This window comes from Mastigoproctus giganteus, chromosome 5 (assembly GCF_048544385.1).
Source record: "Mastigoproctus giganteus isolate SK-2022 chromosome 5, ASM4854438v1, whole genome shotgun sequence".
Classification (NCBI taxonomy): Eukaryota; Metazoa; Arthropoda; class Arachnida; order Uropygi; family Thelyphonidae; genus Mastigoproctus; species Mastigoproctus giganteus.
Genome location: NC_143579.1, coordinates 122,346,953 through 122,372,417, shown reverse-complemented (window position 1 = coordinate 122,372,417; position 25,465 = coordinate 122,346,953). Strand labels below are relative to the sequence as shown.

General features: G+C 38.6%; 1 protein-coding gene across 2 annotated transcripts in view; it reads right to left on the bottom strand.

The window, feature by feature from the left end:
• The window catches only part of LOC150085672 (cytoplasmic polyadenylation element-binding protein 2-like), a 309,051-nt gene that overhangs the window by 30,827 nt on the left and 252,759 nt on the right, over window positions 1–25,465 (bottom strand). For both annotated transcript variants that reach the window (XM_090374177.1, XM_090374178.1), the window contains one exon: window positions 15,430–15,611. In XM_090374177.1, the coding sequence (XP_090230303.1) occupies window positions 15,430–15,611 (182 nt within the window). The remainder of the gene's footprint in view (window positions 1–15,429; window positions 15,612–25,465) is intronic.

The following is a 25,465-nucleotide window of genomic DNA, read 5'->3' as shown; positions in this document are numbered from 1 at the left end:
TTCATGTATTATTAAAACGATTTCTCACTTACGGTCTCTTTTCTTTATGGTGCTTCTGTGTACAACACCGCTTCAGGAAAGCATTTCCGACCCCACATTGCTATATGATTTCGAGTTGTCAGGATGTACCCTACCCCTCTTAGAAGTTCTGAAACGTTTAACTGAAACACCCTGTATATATATATATATGGGTCATAAATCAGCCTTAAGGAGGTTAGTTTTGTCTTTAGGGAGCCGTGACCTGTCAATATGAATGATGTAAATAGTTCAGGTGCATACCACTTAGGCGGCTTTGGGCTGACCATTGCCACCCATAGCAGAAACCTTCTGGTAACTAGACCTCTGGTTTCCTGCTCCCATTTTGTTTGCCATAACTCATGGAGCTTTGTGGCTATTCTTTTTCTTTCAGCATTGAAGGGGTTGGCTGCATCAAAGGTTATCCCCAGAAATTCTGTGGGTATACCCACAAAGTTAACAGAAATGACTGCTTCTACAGGGATAGGATACACTTAAATAGAAAGGGTGCAAGAATATTTGCTGATGCTATCGAGGCAGTGTTAGGTGAGTCGGAAAACTGCTAGCTTGGGGGGGGGATACAAGGACTAATAGATTAACAGTAGCCACTGGCAGAGGTGAAAGTGATTCTTGCACTGCTTCTATTGGAATGAACAGAAGCCTGGAAAACAAGATGCAGGATATTTCAGAGACTGCTGGGAGTCACTGCAGTACAAGTAAACACATGGGTTGTGTTAGGGTAGCTAAGAAAAAGAAACAGGTGCATGTATACTTGTGTGTACACCAATGCTAGGAGTGTGGTGAATAAATTTGATTAATTGAGGTATTGCTCAAAGCATCAAAGGTGGATATTGTTGGGATATCAGAGACATGGTGTCACACAGATATAAAGAATGCAGAACTGGAATTTAGGGAATACAACGTCAACAGAAAGGACTGACAGGATAGGAAGGGAGGAGTGGTTATGCCATTAGTTAAGAAACACATAAAATCCAAGGAAGTGAATCCAGTTGACATCGCTGGACAGTGCAGTGTCGAGTCAGTTTGGTGTGACATAAGCATTGGGAGATCAAAATTGAAGAGTAGGAGTGTGCTATAGGCCTAATGACTCTGATGAGTATAATAAGAAACTGTACAGGGAAATAAAGTGGGCCAGTAAATCAGAGAGTCTTATAATGGAGAATTTTAATTTCCCAGATATTGACTGCAATTTGTGGGTTGGTCACTAGCAAGGTTTTTTCGTGGATTTATTGGATGATTGTTTTCTACATCAGAATGTTAGGGAGGCAACTAGAGGGAGTAATACTCTTGATTTGATTATCAGTAGTGATTCTTCATGCATTAAGAATCTGCAGATAGAGGAACCACTAGGTGGCAGTGATCACAGTGTGCTGAAGTGGGATTTACTCAAAGAGGTAACTACCATCAGGGGTTAAGGGAAGGGTTATTGCTTTCGTAAAGGGGACTACAATGGTCTGAGACAGTATTTAAATTCAATACAGTGGGACCAACTGATAGTGTTAAGAACAGCAAATTCAAAATGGGAAGCATTCAACGAACTTATCTTGGAAGCTACTAGGCTTTATATACCAACTAAGAAATATTGTTCAAGGTTTAGGCCTAAATGGATGTCAGATGAACTAATGAGACAATGGCAAAGAAGAAAAATGCATGGGATACATATAAACACGTGACACAGAAGCCTATGATACATATAAGTTGATTTGTAACCAAATTACAAAGGAAGTTGGGCAGGCGAAGGCAGATTACAAGAAATCCTTGGCAAGGGATGCAAAGAAAAACAGCAAAGAGTTCTTTACTTATGTAAACTCTAGAAGAAAGGGGGATGAATCAGATTGGTCCACTTGATATTGATGGTTCAACTGTTGTTGATCCTGCTCAGGTAGCTAACAGCTAAATAAATATTTTGCATCGACATTCACACATGAGGAGTTATTCAGCGAGGGGAATGCCAGAGGTGTATTCAATTCTGGCAGTAAGCTAGATAATCTTGTAATAACTGAGAGTAAAGTGGAGGAGAAATTGTTGAAGATAAACAAAAGAAAGGCACCTGGGGTGAATGGGATCTATCCAGTTATATTAAAGGAGGCAGCAAAGGAAGTAAGCAAACCCTTAGCCATAATTATGAGAGCTTCTTTGGACTTAGAGGAGGTACCCATAGACTGGAGATGTGCAAATGTGAACCCAATTCACAAAGGAGGATCAAAGGATGACACAAGTAATTATAGTCCTATGAGTTTAACTTCTGTTCCAGGAAAATTAATGGAGGCACTGGTTAAAGAAACACTGCAGGATCATCTAGACAAGACTTCAGTTATAGCTCGGACACAGCATGGTTTTGTTAAGGGGAAGTCTTGCCTGACCAATTTGATTGGATACTATGATGCAGTCACAAAAGAACTGGATGCAGAGAATAACTTTGATATTATATACTTGGATCTTAGAAAGGCTTTTGATACCGTTGCACATTGAAGACTGCTGCACAAATTGGAGCAGTGTGGCATTGTAGGCAAATTGCTGCTACGGATAAAGGGGTGGTTGAGGGGGAGAAGACAGAGAGTGGTAATCAATGGACACTGCTCATCGTGGATTAATGTTATTAGTGGAGTCTCTCAGGGTTCAGTGTTGGGTCCATTATTGTTTTCTGTATTTATAAATAATATTTATGATGGTACATCAGGCTTAATGTCCAAGTTTGCAGACGATACAAAAGTTGGCAGGGTTGTTAAGGACACTATTGACCCTATGCTGCTGCAACATCATCTGGAAAGGTTGAGCAGATGGGCTGAGAGGTGGCAAATGAAGTTTAACATTGACAAATGTAAAGTACTACATATGGGAAATAGCAACCCCAGAGCAACGTATCAACTCTGTGGTACTACACTGACAGTGGTAGAGAATGAAAAGGACCTGGGGGTAATTGTGCAGGCAGATATGAAGTTCTCTGAGCAGTGCAGATGGGCTGCAAGAGTAGCTCATGGTGTCTTATCAATGATATACAGGAATTTTTCTAGCAGCGATAAGGTGGTGATAATTCCCTTGTATAAGGCAATGTTCAGGCCACACCTTGAGTACTGTATACAGGTCTGGAGGCCTCATTTCAAGAAGTATGTAGAGCTGCTGGAATGAGTACAGAGATGGGCAACAAGCTTAGTGAAGGGAACAAAGGTTGCTCTTACGAAGAAAGGCTTAATTAAGTTTTGCAAATTACAGTGCCTAGATACTAGGCACCAGCAAGGTGATCTGATAGAGTTGTATAAAGGCTTGAATGGTTTGAGCATGCTCAATGCTGATGGGATTCTGCCTCTTGCTCAGAATAATCACCTGAGAGGGCATAAATTCAAACTGAGGAAAGACAGATGTAGGATAAATGTGCGGAAATTTGCCTTTAGCCAGTGGGTAGTTGGTTGGTGGAACAGACTTCCATCCCTTGTTGTGGAAGTTGATAGCCTAAATAAATTTAAGGCTCAGCTGGACAGGTATTTCAAACGAACGGAGGGGTGAAGTGGAAGTTTTTTTTTTTTTTTTTTTTTCCTGGGTGATGCTGCATAAGCTTATTTTCTTGCATCATATGCCTCTACTAATGCCCTTTTTCAGTCTATAATACAAGCCTCTTTTGGCTACCTCCAGGTAAAGTGGGAGAGCTCTGGTGAACAACTGTAGCGCAGATGTACTCACTGTGCAGCATGCTCTGGTAATGGTGGGAAGTATTGTCTTTTGTATCAATTATAATTTATTCCTCTTTCTTACTATGGCCAAGCGGGGGAACCACGCATCGGCTACATAGATGATAGGTAGGAACATCGCATGGTATATATTATTGCCAGGGTCTTTCTTTTGAGTCCCAGTCTGCCCAACTGATCCTAGTAATCAAACCTGCATAATTTCTCACTTTCTTCGCCAAGTAGGTCAATGGGGATAAAAAAGTTAATTTTGAATTGAAGACTACTCCAAGATATTTTAGTTTTTTTACCATTTTTATAGTGGTTGTGTTAATTTTGATTTGTGGATGTCTTCTTATGTCCAAATTGCCTTTTAGAAGTATTTGTTTGTTCAGGTGATATTTTGAGCACGTGCATTTGCATCCATTCCTGCAGCTGCAAGAGGGCAGTATTTGAAATACTGCCTTCTTGCAGCTGCAGAAAGGAACATTGTTCCAGAAGAAACAGCCGAGGATTGAACCCTGCGGGCAGCCTTTATTCACAGGGCGTGTCAATTTGTGGAACTTTGTGCTTACTGAGACACTTCTGTCTGTAAGGTAACTGTTTATTACCCTATAATGGTTTTGTCGGGCATTTGCCTGGCGAAGCCTCCTAAGGACACTAGACCACAAGAGTGAGTCAAATGCCCCAGCAAATTCAATAGTGATTGCCAGCATATATTTCTCCTCTGAGTTTTTAACTGTTGTCAGTAGGTGGTGCATGGCATCCTCTGTAAAGTTGCCCTGCTTAAATCCATACTGATTGTTGGAATGTAAACCTGCTTCTGTGTAGTATTGAGCTAATCTGTTATGTATTAGTCTTTCATATATTTTCCCTAGTACAGGGAGTAGGGATATTGGTCTATATGATTTGGGATTGGTAAGGGGGTTTCTCAGGGCTTTTGAGATTTAGTCTTAACACAGCTTTTTTTCCAAATTTTTGGGAATATACCTTCTGTCATACAGTTATTATATAGTGCTATTAATTTGTCTGGTGCTATTTCCGCTAATGTTTTTATAATCTCAACCTCTAAGAGGTCAAAACCTGGAGATTTATTGTTTTTGATAGTGCTATTTCTAGGTCTTGTACACTACACAGCGGTTCAATTTTGGCATTGTCATATTCAGTGTTTTCTTTTATAATGTATAGTTGGGTGGGGGAATGATCCCTAGTTTCAATCTGAATAATAACTGTCTAGGATGTTATTTACAGAATCCACACAACACAGGGTTGGGGTTCCATCTGGTTTGACAGTGGTTTCTAAGACATCTCCTCTTGGCATCTTGTTGGTCACTATTCTGTAGACAACTCCCCAAGGGTTATTGTTTCCAGTAGTTCCCACAAAGTGCCCCTAGCATTCCTGAGAGTTCTATAAGAATCTCTCAGTGTATCAACCTCATTTTGTGGCAAAGATGTTCTGGCTCTGGAAATTTCTCCTTGCCTGGTGCACCCTTCTCCTGAGTATGGTCAGTTCAAGGCACCACCAGGAGACTACCTGGTGGCGCCTTGACCTGACAGGAGACTACCTGCTTCCTCAGTTTTTCCTGTCGGATAGATAGGTTTGCTGTTTTTACAGTAAAAGTAGTATGATATAGACGTTTTGATAGTAAAAGTACAGTAAACCCCCGCTATTCGCGGGGGTTATGTTCCTGTGAAATTCCGCAAATACCGAAAACACGAATACTGAGTTATGGCTTCCATAAAGGGGTTCCGTTCCAAAGTATGAAACATATAAGAAAAACTAGTCTAAAATTTTGTCTATGTATGTATTATATGTACCTTCATAATATGACTATGTACATAGACAGTACATAGTGAAATGCAAGCATATGGCATCGAAATGAAAATAAGAAACAATTTAATATTAAATGTAATATTTATTAGAAATTGCAAACAAATCTTTCAAACCAGCACCTTTGCTATAGCTAAAAAACTTATCCCGCCAGTGCTATTACCAGTTTTGCTAAAGTGTTGATAAAGGAGTTTTGCCTTTTCACGAATGATGAGTGAAATTAACGGAATTTTATTTTGAGTTCGGTCTTCTATCCATAGATTTAAAGCTTTTTCCATTTTTTCTAATTTAACATCACGAGTTACAGAGGAAATTTTTGAAGCAATTAGCACATTTTCAAGGACACTATGTCGGATTTTTTCTTCCGATTTCTTGATTGATTGTACCGTTGACTCATTGATTTTATAATGTTTTGCCACTGAGGAGACACTTTCACAATTAGAAATTTTATCTAATAACTCAATTTTATTCACTAATGTCATCACCTTCTTTGATCTTTTCACATTTCCCTTGTTATTCGTAGCCATATTTTTGTACGGGTTAGAAAGAACTTGTCCACAACAAAGTCACTTTCTTCCATTAACACACTTGAAAAAGTCTGTTTTACATCGCAAAACGGTAGATTTATCACTTTTGTAGCATATAAATTAAAAGCAAATGACGAAACCTTCCATGACAAGAGCATAACACATATTGAACAAGGATTAGCAAGAAATATCCACGCTCGCAATTTTGTCACCCTCTCCCCCCCCACCCACCCACCGAGTGCTGTTTTGACCGGTGAAGATAATTTTAGCCACACTCATGTTTTTTTTTGGCGGAAAATGTTCACGGCGCTTTAAAATTCACATTTTTTTTTTAGGTTTCATTTTATATTAAATCAGCGACCGCGAATACGCAAAACCGCGAATACAGATACCGCGAATAGCGGGGGTTTACTGTAGCATGATATAACGATGAACAGCAAACGTAAGGCAAAAACAGCAAACATAGTAGAAAAATAACATCTTGATTGCTTTCGAAAACCAAACTGCACACAAGAAGGAAGGCAAAATAGGATATAAGGATAGTAAATAGGTGTATAAGGAAGTATGATAAAGGTAGTGCTTGGGCAGTTCAGGATTGCAATTCCCCGTTCCTACAGTCAGACCCTGAACTATAGGAACAGGAATTGCAACCCCAACTGACTATAGGATTTACTGATTATAATATGTTTATACTTACAGTATAGCTCTTCCATTACAAGTTTTAAATTAGTTAGCTCTATGTAGGTGAACAGGCTGTTGAAGTCAACGGTAGATATGTGAGCAATGCTTTTTAGAATTTTTTAATTAATTTTGCTTTTTTAAATCTTCTATTGAGGCAGATTATTTGTAATGATTCTGCTGTTGGGTAGAATGCTTAAGATAGGCTTAACGAGCAGTTCTAAGGTTTTTTCTGGTTTATGAGAATAACTGTTTTTGCAGGATGTGATGAATCTGAAGTCTATGTGATTTTTGTGAAATTTTGGAATAAAATAAATGTAATTTTTAAAATTGATATTTAAGTTTTTTCTGAAAGCAATAAGTTTCTTTATAATAATACTACTATTGCTGGTGACTGGTTTGTAGGTAGTACTGTAGATAGTAAAAGGTTTTGCAAATACAGGCAGTCCTTGCTTTGCACGGTAGTGCGGGACTGTAAAAATGACCGTGCAAAGCGATCTTAATAATCAATGGGAAAAATTATGATTGTTCCATGACTTTTAAAAATTTTTGTCAAGACATTAAAAACTCTTACTGTCGGTTATAAATGTATGAAAAAGGAAATGAAAAAAAGGAGTAAAACTAATATTTATTTATTTATTACACTGTAATTTAAAACATTAGAAAATTTCACAATTAAAGTGTTTTATTTCTTTGTAAAAAACTTATCAAGAGTAGTTTGAGCAGTGCTTGCCTTCTTCTCGTCGTATAACTTACGATACGGAGTGAGCATCTTTTCTATGCCTTGGGGAATTGTCATACTCCTTTCTAAGTTTGGATCAGCTTCCAACATTTTATCCTTTATGCTTTCAACGAATCTCTGAGGGTTCCTTTAATGTGAAGTATTTTTGCCGGTCACTTCCTCTAGGATATCTTCATCCTTTTCGTCACAACCACTTTCCTCATTTATGTCAATAAGTTTGCCTTCACTAAGTTGCTCTGGCTGCATAACTAGAGTCTCTCGAACAGCAGCAGTGTCAACATTCCCACAGTCAGCTATTTCTTCTATAACTCCATTTACATTTGATTCAAATCCTGCAAAGTTATTTGCACAGTGTGGTAAACGTTTCGGCCATGCTGCATGCATATTACTTGCTGTTACTTCCTACCATGATGCTTGAATGTTTTCAATTGCATGCTTTATGTCATATTTCTTCCAAAACTCAGCTAAAGAGATTTGCATTGATCTTTTGCATGATCTTCAGCTGTAGCATCAATAGCCTGTCCGAAAGTCAATCTAAGATAATATGCTTTAAAAGTTGAAATAACTCCTTGGTCCATTGGTTGGATTAATCAAGTTGTGTTTGGTGGTAAAAAGCAAATTTTCACATTTTCATTCAAGTCCACAAGAGAACCAGGGCAACCTGGAGCAGTGGTGCACCAACTGTGGGGTGTGACCCTCAGAGGGGTTGCAGAAATTTTTAAATAAATTTAATTTTTTTGTACATAAAAGCTAAAAACCTGTTGTTAAAATTACTTTTTCAATACTGTAGGTGTAGAGACCTTGCTATTCGAACTAAGTCTGAGATACGAATGAACCCTACTGACCACCATGTCGGGAATACGCCTTCATTTGCTCACTGGCTATGGACACACAAAAAGCAGCTGACTAGTGCGACTCGTCAGTATATATTGATACTTCCCAGTACTACTTAATTAATCCCTTACGGTAATCCCTTTAGCTGTTAATTCGTGCTTCCTACAGCACAAATTCTCAAATTGCCTGAATTGTATAGTCTAAGGCCAGAGGTGCGAATGTGCGGTAGCAGTAAATATACATAGCAAGTGTTTTGCATGCAGGCACAGCAGTAGGGTTTTTGGCATCCCAAGGCAGTAATGTATTTGGTGCCCTTGAGATACTTTTATTAAATATTATTATAATAAAATTTTCGAATTTCGGCACCCCCAGACGTTGGCACCCCTATGCCTGTATTGAGTACTGTATACAGACCTGTATACAGTACTCAAGATGTGGCCTAACCATTGCCTTATACAAGGGAATAATCACCTAAAAATTCCTGTATATCATTGACAAGACACCATGAGCTACTCTTGCAGCTCGTCTGCACTGCTCAGAGAACTTCATATCTGCCTGCACAATTACCCCCAGGTCCTTTTCATTCTCCACCACTGTCAGTGTAGTACCGCAGAGTTGATAAGTTGCTCTGGGGTTACTGTTTCCCATATGTAGTACTTTACATTTGTCAATGTTAAACTTCATTTGCCACCTCTCAGCCCATCTGTTCAACCTTTCCAGATCCTGTTGCAGCAGCATAGCGTCAGTAGTGTCCTTAACAACCCTGCCAACCTTTGTATCATCTGCAAACTTGGACATTAAACTTGATATCCCATCATCAATATCATTCATAAACACCGAAAACAACAACGGACCCAACACTGAAACCTGAGAGACTCCACTAATAACATTAGTCCACGATGAGCAGTGTCCATTGATTACTACTCTCTGTCTTCTCCCACTCAACCATCCCTTTATTCAAAGCAGCAATTTGCCTCCAATGCCACACTGCTCTAATTTGTTCAGCAGTCTTCCATGTGCAACGGTATCAAAAGCTTTCTAAGGTCCAAATATATGATATTAGAGTTATTCCCTGCATCCAGTTCCTTTGTGACCACATCATAGTATCCAATCAAATTGGTCAGGCAAGACTTTCCCTTAACAAAACCATTCCGTGTCCGAGCTATAACTGAAGTCTTATCTAGATGATCCTGCAGTGCTTCCTTAACCAGTGCCTCCATTAACTTACCTGGAACAGAAGTTAAACTAACAGGTCTATAATTACTTGTGTCAGCCTTTGATCCTCCTTTGTGAATTCGGGTCACATTTGCACATCTCCAGTCTATGGGTACCTCCCCTGAGTCTAAAGAAGCTCTCATAATTATGGCTAGGGGTTTGCTTACTTCCTTTGCTGCCTCCTTTAATATAACTGGATAGATCCCATCCACCCCAGGTGCCTTTTTTATGTTTATCCTCAACAATCTCTCCTCCACTTTCCTCTCAGTTATTACAAAATCATCCAGCTCACTGCCACTGTTTACTTTACCTACATCATTCTCCTTCCTGAATAACTCTTCATGCGTGAATGTAGATGCAAAATACTCGTTTAGATTGTTAGCCACCTGAGCAGGATCCTCAACTGTTGAACCATCAATATCCAGTGGACCAATCTGATTCATCCCTTTCCTTCTCGAATTTAAATATATAAAGAACTCTTTTCTGTTTTTCTTTGCATCCTTTGCCAAGGATTTTTCGTAGTCTGCCTTTGCCTGCCTAATCTCCTTTGTGACTTGGTTACAGACCAACTTATATCTATCATAGGCTTCCAAGTCACCCATTAATTTGTATGTATCCCATGCATTTTTCTTCTCTCCAACATGTCTCATTATTTCATCTGACAACCATTTAGGCCTAAATCTTGAACAATATTTCTTAGTTGGTACGTAAAGCCTGGTAGCCTCCAAGATTAGTTCCTTGAATGCTTCCCATTTTGAGTTTGCTGTTGGTAACATCATCAGTTGGTCCCACTGTATAGAATTTAAATACTGTCTCAGACCATCATAGTCGCCTTTACGAAAACAAAAACCCTTCCCTTTACCTCTGATGGTAGTTACCTCCTTGAGTAAATCCCACTTCAACACACTGTGATCACTGCCACCTAGTGGTTCATTTATCTGCAGATTCTTAATGCATGAAGAATCACTACTGATAATCAGATCAAGAGTATTGCTCCCTCTCGTTGCCTCACGAACATGCTGATGTAGAAAACAATCATCCAATAAATCCACAAAAGCCTTGCTAGTGTGCGAGTGACCAACCCACAAATTCCAGTCAATATCTGGGAAATTAAAATCCCCCATTATAAGACTCTCTGATTTACTGGCCCACTCTATTTCCCTGTACAATATCTTATTATACTCATCAGAGTCATTAGGCCTATTGCACACTCCTACTCTCAATTTTGATTTCCCTATGCTTATGTCACACCAAACTGACTCGACACTGCCCTGTCCATCGATGTCGACTGGCTTCACTTCCTTGGACTTTATGTGTTTCTTAATTAATAGCATAACCCCTCCTCCCCTCCTGTCCTGTCTATCCTTTCTATACACATCGTATTCCCCAAATTCCAGTTCCGCATTACTTATATCTGTGTGACACCACGTCTCTGATATCCCAACAAAATCTGCCTTTGATGTTTTGAGCAATACCTCAAATTCATCAAATTTATTTACTAAACTCCTAGCATTGGTGTACACGCAAGTATACCTGCACCTGTTTCTATTCTTAGCTACCCTAACACAACCCATGTGTTTACTTGTACCGCAATGACTCCCAGCAGTCTCTGAAATATCCTGCATCTTGTTTTTCAGGCTTCTGCTCATTTCAATAGAAGCAGTGCAAGAATCACTTCCACCTCTGCCAGTGGCTACTGTTAATCTATTAGTCCTTGTATCCCCCCCAACTAGCAGTTTTCCGACCCACCTAACACTGCCTCGACAGCATCAGCAAAAATTCTTGCACCCTTTCTATTTAAGTGTATCCCATCCCTTTAGAAGCAATCTCTCCTGTTAACAAGTACAGTCCAGGCTGAAAAAAATTCTACCCCTTGAGCCTTGCACAATCCCTCCAGGGCCGAATTGATCGACAAGGCTCTCATCATATACTCCCTCCTATCGTGTCTGGGCAGAATTGCAGACACTTTCAAATTCAACCCTAATTCACGGCTTTTTTTCAACAGTGACCTGTACTTGCTAAGTAATTCCGCCGGTCTCCTACTCTTAATATGATTAGTGCCAACGTGTACAACTATATCACCTTTTGTGCCCTTAAAAGATGATATCCGCTCTACAACGTCATCAACCTTTGCCCCTGGCAGACATACCCTGGTCCTATTCCACCTATCCTTTTTACAAAGCATGTTCCCCGTTTCCCTGACAATAGAGTCACCAACAACTACTAGTTCCTGTGGGACCAGCGCATTCTGCCTAGGGGGCTGCCTCTGTGTTGCCTGATGACCAAGTGCAAGCTCTGGCGTTGATGTGGGCAGCTGAGAGCTTGATGGGCTCCTCAATTTATTTCCTTCGAGGGCATCCACCCTGTCCTTCAAGCTCTCATAAAGGCCCATAACAACGCTGAGTTGTCGCCTGATTTCCTTGCACTCCTTACATCGTGCACACACACAAAGACATCCCCCTTGGCAGTATCATGTCCCGTACCCGACTGCTCCGCAAACATCAAGCAAACAGTGCATTTTAAAAGACTGTGATTCAGAGGGCAACTGCCCCCCTCAGTTCTCCCCTGAACCACAGCACTACCATTAGCTTGAGCCTTTTGCTTTGCTGCTCTGGTCAGAGTCATGATTCCGATTTAATTCAATAAAATTTCAAAACAAAAATTAAATCCTTAAGTTATATCCCAAAACAGTTATGTTATATTTTTTTTACGGTATCTAGTGTTTTCTACGAGTTCCCTTTATACAACTTCCGTATCACGTGTACCACTATAGTTATGTATTAATTATTTGTTACGATTAAGTCGTTATATATATATAGAGTTAAAAATACAATTTAATTGACAATAAAGTTTATCAAGATTAATAGATTTACTGATTAAATGACAATATTATATCATGCATTATACTACACTAAGCTTATGCTATCGTGTAAAAATGGCGGGAATTCTCGAACGGTACTTCTACGGACTCGTAAGTATTGATTAGCTTCCAAATCTCACTATCTCAATTTAGAATAAACTAAGGATCCTGACTAGGTCTATAATCTACTTATAGAAGATAATTTGATATAACAATTGGTTAATAAATCGACTAAATTTGGTTAAAAAAAAAGACCTCTCGTTCAATTTGTGACACATGGATTTGATACCGTTACCGATACTAAGTAATATCTACAAAATCTCTGTCTAAGTTAAACTTTAAACTAAGTATCGTAACTAGGAATATAAAGCTACTCTAGAAAATAAGTTAATATGACAATTTAAACTAATAAATCAGAAAATAAATCAGGAAAAACTTCTCTGTTTCAAGAGCTTCAAGGAGCTACGTCCGCACAGGCTAACCTCGCAACCAGACTCTGAAACAATGTTATTGTTATTGGCACGAAATAAAATAACCTTTTATTTGCATGCCAAATAACTGGTAGAGATGCTTTATGATTTTTTAATGCTCTGGGATTCTGAGACCGATAGATAAGCATAGGTTTTAATTTAAAGTCACCCTCTGCGTTGCCTCCTAATAAAAGAGTCAATCTATCTTTAATTCCTTTATGGCCACTTCACAATCTTACGTCTTTCATTGCATAAGGTCTTGATGGGGTAGCCCAAAAAAGACCTGTTCCATCAACATTAAATATTTAACGATCATCATCATAACCACCTGCCTTAACTAATCGAAATTTATTTACTTAGGTTTTATTTACTTTGGTATTATTTCCTTATACTTATCCTTTTTACGCTGTTTGTTACTTTTTATCTCTGCCTCTGTAGGGTCAGCCACGAGATATGCGTCAGCTATTATACTCTCCCTTCGCTTTTGTTAATTTCTTAAATTCCGTAATTTACTGTGCACTGAATATTTCTCGCATTCGAAATGGAGGCCTTTGCTTTGTTGTTGCATTTTCCTTGGTTTTGGTGGCTGACTCCTGAAGAAAACACCAAAATCATCGTAATTCCTTAGACCATACCTTATCCCATACTCAGTCTATATTATTATATATATATATACAGGGTGTTTCAGTTAAACGTTTCAGAACTTCTAAGAGGGGTAGGGTACATCCTGACAACTCGAAATCATATAGCAATGTGGGGTCGGAAATGCTTTCCTGAAGCGGTGTTGTACACAGAAGCACCATAAAGAAAAGAGACCGTAAGTGAGAAATCGTTTTAATAATACATGAAAAGAAGCAAAAGGTACATGGATTAAAGTAAGTGTTCGAAGTTTCTTCCACGGGCTACAATGTACGCCTCACATCTCCGACGCATGGACATCCGAACATTCTGGAATACTCCAGGCGAATTTCGAATTTCTTGAACAAGAACGCCAAGTTAGTAGGATGGATGATTACACGAACGCAGAGTTAGCCGATATGCATTTGGCGTACGGGGCTGCAAATTGTAGTGGGCCAGCCGCACAGCGTTTGTACGCGGAACGATATCCGACGAGGCGTATTCCCAGTCATAATTTCTTTGCAAGACTGCACCAGAGGTTAGCTGAGAGAGGTTCATTTGAAAGAGCTGACAGGGACAGGGTAAGAACAGCACGGACTCCAGCCGTCGAACAGAATGTGCTGCAGCATGTACAGGGGAATCCAAGAACGAGTACACGAAGTCTAGCAAACGCAGTCGGGGTTTCCCATTGCAGCGTCTGGAGGATTCTCCGAGAACAAGACATGCATCCGTTTCACGTGCAGCGTGTCCAGACACAGCAACCGGAGGATTATGCACCTTGTATTGCTTTCGCACAGTGGTACCTTGGAAAATGTGCTACAAATCCCCTTTTTCCTGCTGAAGTGTTGTTTTCCGATGAGGCATCCTTCACAAGGGAAGGAACTTTCAACACGCATAACGACCATATCTGGGCGGTCGAGAACCCGCATGCAATACGACGTCGTGCAGCACAGATTCGATTTTCGTTCAATGTATGGGCCGGTATTATGGGAGATCACCTCATCGGACCTTACCTGTTACCGTGTCGTCTAACCGGACCTATCTACTTGATCTTTCTGCAGCAAGTATTGCCACAACTTTTGAGAGATGAACAGATTTCTGCATCGACGCAACAGACAATGTGGTTCCAACACGATGGAGCCCCTGCCCATTATAGCGGAGATGTTCGTAACTACCTGGATGTCACATTTGGTCAACAGTGGATCGGACGTGGTGGTCCCGTGCGTTGGCCTGCTCGGTCACCCGACCTATCATGTCTTGATTTTTATTTCTGGGGTCATATGAAATCGCTAGTTTATGACACCCCTGTTGACAATGCTGAGGAGCTGGTTGCAAGAATCGCAGTAGCTGCCGAAGAAATTCGAAATTCGCCTGGAGTATTCCAGAATGTTCGGATGTCCATTCGTCGGAGATGTGAGGCGTGCATTGTAGCCCGTGGAAGAAACTTCGAACACTTACTTTAATCCATGTACCTTTTGCTTCTTTTCATGTATTATTAAAACGATTTCTCACTTACGGTCTCTTTTCTTTATGGTGCTTCTGTGTACAACACCGCTTCAGGAAAGCATTTCCGACCCCACATTGCTATATGATTTCGAGTTGTCAGGATGTACCCTACCCCTCTTAGAAGTTCTGAAACGTTTAACTGAAACACCCTGTATATATATATATATATATTAAAACAGCCATGAAGAAATGGTTTGCCTCTCAGAAAAATAATTTTACTCGTTAGGCATACAGAAACTTAACTGCTAAACAAAATGCATAGTTACATATAAAAATATATATGTCAACTTCAAGGCTTTTTTTCATCTACAAATAAAGTTTTTCTTTTTATCTCTATTCATTCAAAATTAGACAATAAGAGGAATTACTTTACAGCCAGCCTTCATATATTTATGAATAAGGCTCTTTATTATGAAATTTATTATATTTATTTAAATATTGAACTCTTACTCGTTTTTCAATGTCTCCATGTTGTAGCTGAACAAACCGTGCACTGATGGCAGCAATATAACTCTGCTGATTGGAAAATGCAACTCGACCAGCTCCCTTTGGATATTTAAGTTCAGGATCAGTATCAATCCCTGCATAACACACACCTCCATACAAACGATCCATTATCATAGCCAATTCAACTGAAATTATAAATTGAACTGTAAATTGCATGCATATAACATATAAAGTTGTATTAAATGAAAGCAACAACTGTGTGTAAAAGTGCATGAAAATGGGTTCTACTAAGTAGTCACTTTCAAGAATCTAAACAGGTAATAATCATTTATTAATAATGTTATCAATCACTAATCTTTTCAGCAGCGGATGGCATTAATATCCTTCTTAACTGATGGTGTTCAGACCTTTTGAGTGAGACGAAGAAGAACATCACTCTTTGCTAACTTGTTTAATTTCAAGCTGAAAGTGATGCATCTGTGGCTCACGGTCTATCATACTACCTACAATAAAGTTGCCTTCTGTTTTTATGCAGGACCCTACTTCATCTCATGTGTTGTGGCACAAAGCGCATAGATATAAGTGAATTCCAGCTCCTTTATTGACCAAATTAAATATAAAATGAACATCTGTACACAGCACTACACTAAGGTCATCAAATTTTCTCAAATTCGATTATTTCTGCAATGTTCAGAAGTTAACACTGTGTGCTTGACCAGGTTGGGAGTAACATTAAAATACTGTACTGTCTGCACCTGCTTGGGAACACAAAATTCTGAGATAAACACATCACCACTAACTTCTATTTCTGTAGTTCCTCTCACTAATTTGCCACATTCAGCCGCAAAAAATTATACTACCATAGTTAAACTTACACAGGACAATCTATATATGCTGATTGATCTCCATCACAGGTAACATTGTGGAGGTCTCTTGCACATAAGAATTACTGTTTAATATGATTACTACATATTTCAGCATATAAATTGACCATAGAAGCACTAAAAAAAAACAATTTAACAAATATATGCAGAGTATAAAATCCTAAAATTAAAAGCACATGCTTAGGACTAGAAATAAAGTAATACCAATATATACACACTATTTTTATTACACATATATATGTAATATTTTTGTGATACAACAAATATATGTAATACCAATATAAATATTACATATACTATAAATATATGTAATACCAATATAAATATTACATATACTATAAATATATGTAATACCAATATATAAATACTATTTATTACATATACATTTTTACACAAATGTATGACTTTTTTTTTCCCCATTAGCTACATGGTGCAAGGACGCCTGAGGCTTAAGATGCACCAGCCAAAAAAAAAATTCCTCAAGTTACCTTGAGAGAGAGAGAGAGAGAGAGAGAGAGAGAGTCGAAAGTAGAAGGGAATCACCAAGAAAAAGAAGAATGATGATATACAGCTCAGGACCCTGGACTTATCACCTTTTAAAATCCAGGAGTTCATGGAGTTATGTTTCTGGGTTTACTTACTCAAAAAGAAAACTTCCAAGATTGTATATTTCTTATAGCAAATACAATTCCATAATGAGGCAATGTTTACAGACGAACCGATTTTCAGTGCAGTACTAAACAGGCAACAAGGATAGGCTCAGTAACACAATCAAAGCCTTTCATGTACAAGTACAGCATTAATAAGGGTGATGCCTATAGGTTTTGTGATCATAAGGGAATACTGTATATGCTTAACACTTACTTTACAGTTTATTGTGCACTGGAATAAAATGTCTATATAAACTTTTAAAAGAGCAGAAGTAATTGAATAAAAAGTATAGTGGACTGTAATGCTGATATTACTGTAATACATTACTATGCCAAAATATGGCTGCAAAAAAAAAAAAAAAAAAAAAAAACTGTGTGTGGGGGGGGGAGATCAATTTGTATAGTAAATATGTTTAATACATTCACTTCCAACTAAATGTGAGAGGAACCCCTTTCAATGTGCCATAATTTTTGGAATGTTGAAAAAAATCAACATTCCAATATCATTACCACTGTGAAAATTCATATTAGCATTAGTAGGGGCATTTGATGCAAGAAAGCAAGCTTATGCAGCATCAGCCAAAAAAAAACAAAAAAAAAAAAAAAAACAAACCACTTCCACTTCACCCCTCTGTTCGTTCAAAATACCTGTCCAGCTGAGCCTTAAACTTATTTAGGCTATCAACCTCCACGACAAGGGATGGAAGTCTGTTCCACCAACCAACCACCCGCTGGCTAAAGGCAAATTTCCGCACGTCTATCCTACATCTGTCTTTCCTCAATTTGAATTTATGCCCTCTCATGTGATTATTCTGAGCTAGAGGAAGAATCCCATCAGCATTGAGCATGCTCAAACCATTCAAGGCTTTATACACCTCAATCAGATCAACTGGCATGTGCCTAGTCTCTAGACACTATAATTTGCAAAACTTAAGCTTTTCTTCGTAAGAGCAACCCTTTGTTCCATTCACTAATCTTGTGCCCTTCTCTGCACTCGTTCCAGCAGCTCTACATCCTTCTTGAAATGAGGCCTCCAGACCTGTATACAGTACTCTAGGTGTGGCCTGACCATTGCCTTATACAAGGGAATAATCACCTCCTTATCCCTGCTGGAAAAATTCCTGTATATCATTGACAATACTCCATGAGCTACTCTTGCAGCCCGTCTGCACTGCGCAGAGAACTTCATATCTGCCTGCACAACCACCCCCAAGTCCCTTTCATTCTCTACCACTGTCAGTGTAGTACCACAGAGTTGATACGTTGCTCTGGGGTTGCTGTTTCCCATGTGTAGTACTTTACATTTGTCAATGTTAAACTTCATTTGCCACCTCTCAGCCCATCTGCTCAACCTTTCCAGATCCTGTTGCAGCAGCATAGTGTCAGTAGTGTCCTTGACAACCCTGCCAACCTTTGTATCGTCTGCAAACTTGGACATTAAGCTTGATATACCATCATCAATATCATTTATAAATACAGAAAACAATAATGGACCCAACACTGAGCCCTGAGGGACTCCACTAATAACATTAGTCCACGACGATGGGCAGTGTCCATTGATTACCACTCTGTCTTCTCCTCCTCAATCACCCCTTTATCCATAGCAGCAATTTGCCTCCAATGTCACACTGCTCCAATTTGTGTAGCAGTCTTCCATGTGCAACAGTATCAAAAGCCTTTCTAAGATCCAAGTATAAAATATCAAAGCTATTCCCTGCATCCAGTTCTTTTGTGACTGCATCATAGTATCCAATCAAATTGGTCAGGCAAGACTTCCCCTTAACAAAACCATGCTGTGTCTGAGCTATAACTGAAGTCTTGTCTATGATCCTGCAGTGCTTCTTTAACCAGTGCCTCCATTAATTTTCCTGGAACAGAAGTTAAGCTCACAGGTCTATAATTACTTGTGTCAGCCTTTGATCCTCCTTTGTGAATTGGGGTCACATTTGCACATTTCCAGTCTATGGGTACCTCCCCTGAGTCCAAGGAAGCTCTCATAATTATGGCTAAGGGTTTGCTTACTTCCTTTGCTGCCTCCTTTAATATAACTGGATAGATCCCATGCACCCCGGGTGCCTTTCTTGTGTTTATCTTCAACAATTTCTCCTCCACTTTACTCCCAGTTATTTCAAGATTCTGTAGCTTACTGCTAGAGTTGAATACACCTCTGGCATTCCCCTCGCTGAATAACTCCTCATGTGTGAATGTCAATGCAAAATATTCATTTAGTTTGTTAGCTACCTGAGCAGGATCATCAACAGTTGACCCATCAATATCAAGTGGATCAATCTGATTCATCCCCTTCCTTCTAGAGTTCACATAAGTAAAGAACTCTGCTGTTTTTCTTTGCATCCCTTGCCAAGGATTTCTCGTAATCTGCCTTCGCCTGCCTAACCTCCTTTGTAACTTGGTTGCATATCAACTTGTATCTATCATAGGCTTCTGTGTCATGTGTTAATTTGTAAGTATCCCATGCATTTTTCTTCTCTGCCATATGCCTCATTAGTTCATCTGACATCCATTTTGGCCTAAACCTTGAACAATATTTCTTAGTTGGTATGTAAAGCCTAGTAGCTTCCAAGATAAGTTCTTTGAATGCTTCCCATTTTGAATTTGCTGTTGGTAACATCATCAGTTGGTCCCACTGTATAGAATTTAAATACTGTCTCAGACCATTGTAGTCGCCTTTACGGAAGCAATAACCCTTCCCTTTACCCCTAATGGTAGTTACCTCTTTGAGTAAATCCCACTTCAGCACATGTGATCACTGTGTGATCACTATATATAGTTTAAAATTAAAAGTTTGTAATTCAATACTAAAGTGAACATTTACTTTTGTGCTGAGCTGTAAATCAGATCAAATCTGAAAAGTTTATTCACGTGCATAAACTAATGTCAAGCACAAGCAAAGAATAAATAAAACTATGTGCCAAATCTATAAACGAAAGTCAAGCATTACCTCATAGCATTCAATCAATGTGCCAGTAATGAGTAGCTATTAATTTCATGTGCCTTTACATTTATGGCAATCACTGGTTAACTGCTTAAGAATGACCATTAGCATGTTTTACGACACAGTTCTTGGATGCATTCTGAACAAAGATATGCACTGTCGCACATCACTCCTAGTGGTGTTCTATGAATATACAAGGTGTGGCTATTAAATAATGAAACTGCCACTATATAGCAAGTGCCATCTGTCAAACAAAGGCACAACAGTTGACTGTGAACCTTTACCTAGTTGTCAGTCAAGTCACGTTCCAACATGCTCATTCGCTTTGCAGTGAGACAGGTTCTCATTACTCTATGTTTTTGCAGTTCGCCAGAAAAATGACAAACAAAAGAAAAGAACTATGAATCAACCACAAATTTTTAACAAAACTAAAGAAAACAGCAACTGAAAGTTGTGAGTTACGTCAGGGACTTGCCTTTTTGAATGGCATAAGATGAACAACCAACCAACTTTTTTGAATGGCATAGGATGAACAACCAGACCATCTGGTATTAATGAAACTGTGGAGTGGGTAAGAACATTGATTAGAAGTGATTATCATTTAAGCATTAGAATGGTTGCATCAGAACTTAATATGGACAAAGAAACAGTAAGACAAATTTTAAAGTGTGCCAAGATGGTGCCAAAATTTTTGAAACAAGATCAAAGAATGAGAAGATTCCAAGTTTGTAAAGATGTTCTGAAAAAAAATTAAACCAAACTTTCTGAGTACTGTAATTACTTGCAATGAAAGCTGGCTGTGTCATTATGTCCGAGAAACTAAAAGATAGTTAATGCAATGGAATACAAAGCAGTCCCAAGCCAAAAAAAAAAACAAAAATAAACAAGAATATCAAAATCAAAAATTAAAACCATGCTTGTTTTCTTCAATATTCAACAAATTATTGACTGAATACATTGCACCAAATCAGACTGCCAATCAAACATACTTCAATGAAGTTCTTACAAGGCTCCATGATAAATTTTGAAGGCAGAGACTTGAATTGTTGAAGGATGGTTGGATGTGTCAACAAGACAATGTTCCAGCAGACAAAAGACTACGTGTTTGTCAGTTTTTGGCCAAAAACCAAATCCGTGTGTGTGAACGCATCCTACTTGCCAGACCTAGTCCCTTGATTCTTTTCTCTACCCTAAATTGAAAGGGGTATTTAAGGGAATCCATTCAGAAGATGATCCCAGAAATGTTTCTGTGCTTGGAAAAAAAATATGGAACAGTGTGGTGTGCAAGTCCAAGGCAGCTTTGGTTTGAATTTTGAAGGGGATAGTTTATAAGATATGAAATACTTTATTGCAACAGTCTCATTATTTAATAGCCACACCTTGTATGTATAAAGGCAGTGAATGTAATAAGCACAAATTTTCTACATTGATCTGTACAAGTTGATCTGGCATATAATCCCTTTACCAGGGATTATAGGCCAGATCAAAACTTGCTTGTACACAACAGTATATGCAATATGTCCAATTCATAGTCTGGATAGTAATGTCGGCTGTTAACTTTTTGTGCTCTTTTTGACTTCTTTATGTGAAATCCACTTTTAAATGTTCAATTTTTACATTATAAATATATTTTTGATATTTTAGTTTATGTTTGCAGTTTCATGGCTCTTTAAGTACCGTACTAAAACTTTTCTCAAGTTTCAGGTATGCAGACTTTCTCAGCTCTGTTTGCTGCTTCATTTCTTAGTCTTTGATGCACATGCAGTTTGACTATTTATACACTACAAACGTGTAATAGTTGAGGAAGTAACATAAGGAAGTAATAGGAGCTACTTGGCATGTCATATCAGATTATGAGAAATCTTTGACAAAGGATGCAAAAAAAAAAAAAAACGAAACCCAGCAATGACTTCTTTACTTGATTAAACACTAGAAGGAAGGAGATGAATCAAATTGGTCCACTCAATATCGATCGCTTGACTGCTGATGATCCTGCTTCAGTTGAAGAAAAACTGAATGAGTATTTACATCTCTATTCACACATGATTTTGTAGGGAAGGGGATGCCAGAAGTTTATCGAACTATAACAGGGAGCTAAATTATTTTTTTTGTAATAGCTGAAGGGAAAGTAGAAGAGAAATTGTTGAAATTAAACAAAAGAAAGACATTTGGGATGGATGGGATCTATCCAATTATAATAAGGGAGGCAGCGAAGGAAATAAGCAAACCCTTAGCCATAAAGGTTTGCTTATTGTAATGCTTATGTATGTGTGTGTGTGTGTGCTTATGTAATGCTTATGTTTAATAATTACTTCCTCAGTGTATAAATAGTCAAACTGCATGTGCATCAAAGGCTGTAAGAAATGAAGCAGCAAACAGAGCTGAGAAAGTCTGCATACCTGAAACTTGAGAAAAGTTTTAGTACTGTACTTAACGACCCATGAAACTGCAAACATAAACTAAATAATTATGAGAGCATCCTTGGATTCACTGAAGGTCCCAGAAGACTGGAGATGTGCGAATGTATCCCCAATTCATAAATGGGGATCAAAGGGTGACACAAGTAATTACAGACCTGTTAGTTTAACTTCTGTTCCAGGGAGAATAATGGAGTCACTGGTATACGAGGAAGCCGAAATAGCTCAGTTGGGAGAGTGTTAGACTGAAGAACTAAAGGTCACTGGTTCGATCCTGGGTTTCGGCAAATATATCACGTTGTTTTATGCTTTAGGTCGCCGCAGCCTAGTGGTCAGGCATGCGGGTGCATAAGTACACGTGCCTTGAGTGACCGGGGTTCAAGCCCGTGACTGCTGAATACGGTGCTGTTTCTTGTATTCTGTCATCTTGTGAACTCCCCTGACGGAGTATAAACAGAAAATTTAATTTAATTTAATTTAATATAATTAAGGATCAAAAAATCATCCAGACAAGGCCGAAATTATACTTCAGGCACAAGCATAGGTTTGTTAAGGAGAAATCTTGTTTGACCAATCTGATTGGATACTATGATGTGATCACAAAGGAACTGGAGGCAAAAATTAATTTTGATTATCATATACATGGTTTCAGAAAAGCTTTTAATGCTGTTAAACAAAAGATTGCTGTACAAATTGGAGCAGTGTGGCATTAAGGATACAAGGCCTTTTACACCTTGATCTGATCAAGATGTATAAGGTCTTGAATGGTTTGAGCAAGCTCAAGGCTGACGGGATACTTCTACTTGCTCAGATTAAGAACCTGAAGGGGCAGAAATTCAAACTGAGGAAAGACAGTTGTAGAACAGATGTGTGGAACTTTGCCTTTAGCCAGCGGGTAGTTGATTGTTGGAACAGACTTCCATCTGTTGTTGTGGAAGTTGATAGCTTAAATAAATTTAAGGCTGAACTAGACAAACATTTGGAGTGACCGGATGGATGAAATGGGAAGGTTTTTTTGTTTTTTTTCTTTTTTGGCTGATGCTGTAGCTTGCTTTCTTGCATCATATGCCTCAACTAATGCTAAGTTGCTACTATTGCTAAAGTGACGGTTGAGTGAGAAAAGACAGAGTGGTAATCAATGGATATTGCTCTTTGTGGACTAATGTTATTAGTGGATTCTCCCAGAGCTTGATATTGGGCCCATTGTTGTTTTCCATATTTATCAAAGATATTTGATGAAGCATATCAGGCTTAATGTCCAAGTCTGCAGATGATACAAATGTTGGTAGGGCAGTTAATGACAGTACGTTATTGCAACAGAATCTAGAAAAGTTAGACAGATGGGCTGAGAAATGGCAATTAAGTTTGGCAAATGCTGTATGCAATACCTGGCAAATGCAAGGTATTGCATACAGGTAACAGTAATCCCAGGATAATGTATTAACTCTGGTGCTACACTCAAGGTAGTGGAAAATGAAAAAGACCTGGTAGTAATTGTGCAATCAGATAAGTTCTCTGAGCAATTCATTTAGGCTGCCAGGCCAGCTCACGGAGTTTTGTCCATGATATACAGGAATTTTGATAGTAGAAATAAGGAGGTGATTATTCCATTGTATAAGGAAATGGTCAGGACATATCCTAAGTAATGCATATAGGTCTGGAAGCCTCATTTTAGGAAGGATGTAGAGCTGTTGGAATGAGTACAGAGAAGGGCGACGAGATTGGTGAGGGAAACAAAGGAATGCTCTTACCAAGAAAGGTTTCAGTTCTGTGTACTGCAGCATCTGGAGACTAGGCAACTGTGAGGTGATCTGATTGAATGTTTAAGGATTTCAATGCATTGAGCAAGTTCAATGCTGATGGGATTCTTCATCTTACTCAGATGACATACATGAGGTATGAGCACAAATTCAAATTGAGGGACAGTTGCAGAATAGATGTGCAGAAGTTTGCCTTTAGCCAGCGGGTAAAAAACTTCAGGAACAAACTTCCACCTGTTATTGTGGAAGTTAACAGCTTAAATAAATTCAAGAAAGAATTAGACAAACTATTGGAGGGAATGAATAGGTGAAATGGGAGGTGCATTTTTTCTTTTTTTGACTGATGCTGCTAATTGCATTGTTTCCCACTGATAATGTTAATATCTGGAAAAACCTCTGCTCCCACTATGGTTTCTGTTTGGTTTATTACTTATTTTTTTCTGTCTTTAGTACTGTTGGTGAAAGGTATCACAGATGGTTTTAATGTTTTTAAGTATAAGAACACTTCAGATATGTTTTATCTATTGCCCAATATTTTCTGAAGTACAGGAACTCCGACTTACGTAAGGGTTGCATTCCACAGAATGCTACGTAATCGGAATTTCCCCCATGCTTGTGTAGCACTCGCAACTGTGATCGCTAAATTGATTGAATCAAAAAAGAAATGTTCAACGAACATGTAAATATAATTATTTATTGTATTTATTCAATTTTTTATCTCATGCGCAGGAAAAATTACAAAAGAGTGCAATTTAAAAAAAATTTTTTTTTTAAATTTCAAAATTATAAATTTACAAAAAAAGAGAGGAGACAGGCATAACGTCAGTAAGTTTTACCTCTCAAGTATCCTTGCCAGGATCAACGTCTTCAGCTGATAAGTACACCACTGAGGAGGTTGAGGGCTGTGGAGATTTAGAAGGGGTCGGCCACTCAACCTTACGAAAGAACATATTAATGGAAGACTGGATGGTGGCTTTTTTTCTTTTCATCGTAGATTTCTTTATAGCAAGCAAGCATTTCATTCACCCCTCTGTTAACTTTAAGAATCGTTCGCCATCAGGATCCATCATCTCAAACCTCACCATCTCTCTCTCTCTCTGATAATGAAACGTCTCAGCTCCTCATTTAGTTCATCTTGAGCTTTGTCAGCGTGCCTGAGTATCTACAAAGTTATCATTAGCCCTCAACAGAGAGGAATTTTTCAGGTGACAATGTTCTATGTAGAGAAAACTCTGTGCTGACTAGACTACTGATGTATAATCACAGGTTTGATTTGGAACGGCACATTGGTGTGCCAAAATTCCTGTCTCTGTGATAACAGTTTATCATGAATTAAATGCTTGTAGTCTATACAGAGGACTAACAAGTGGATGTG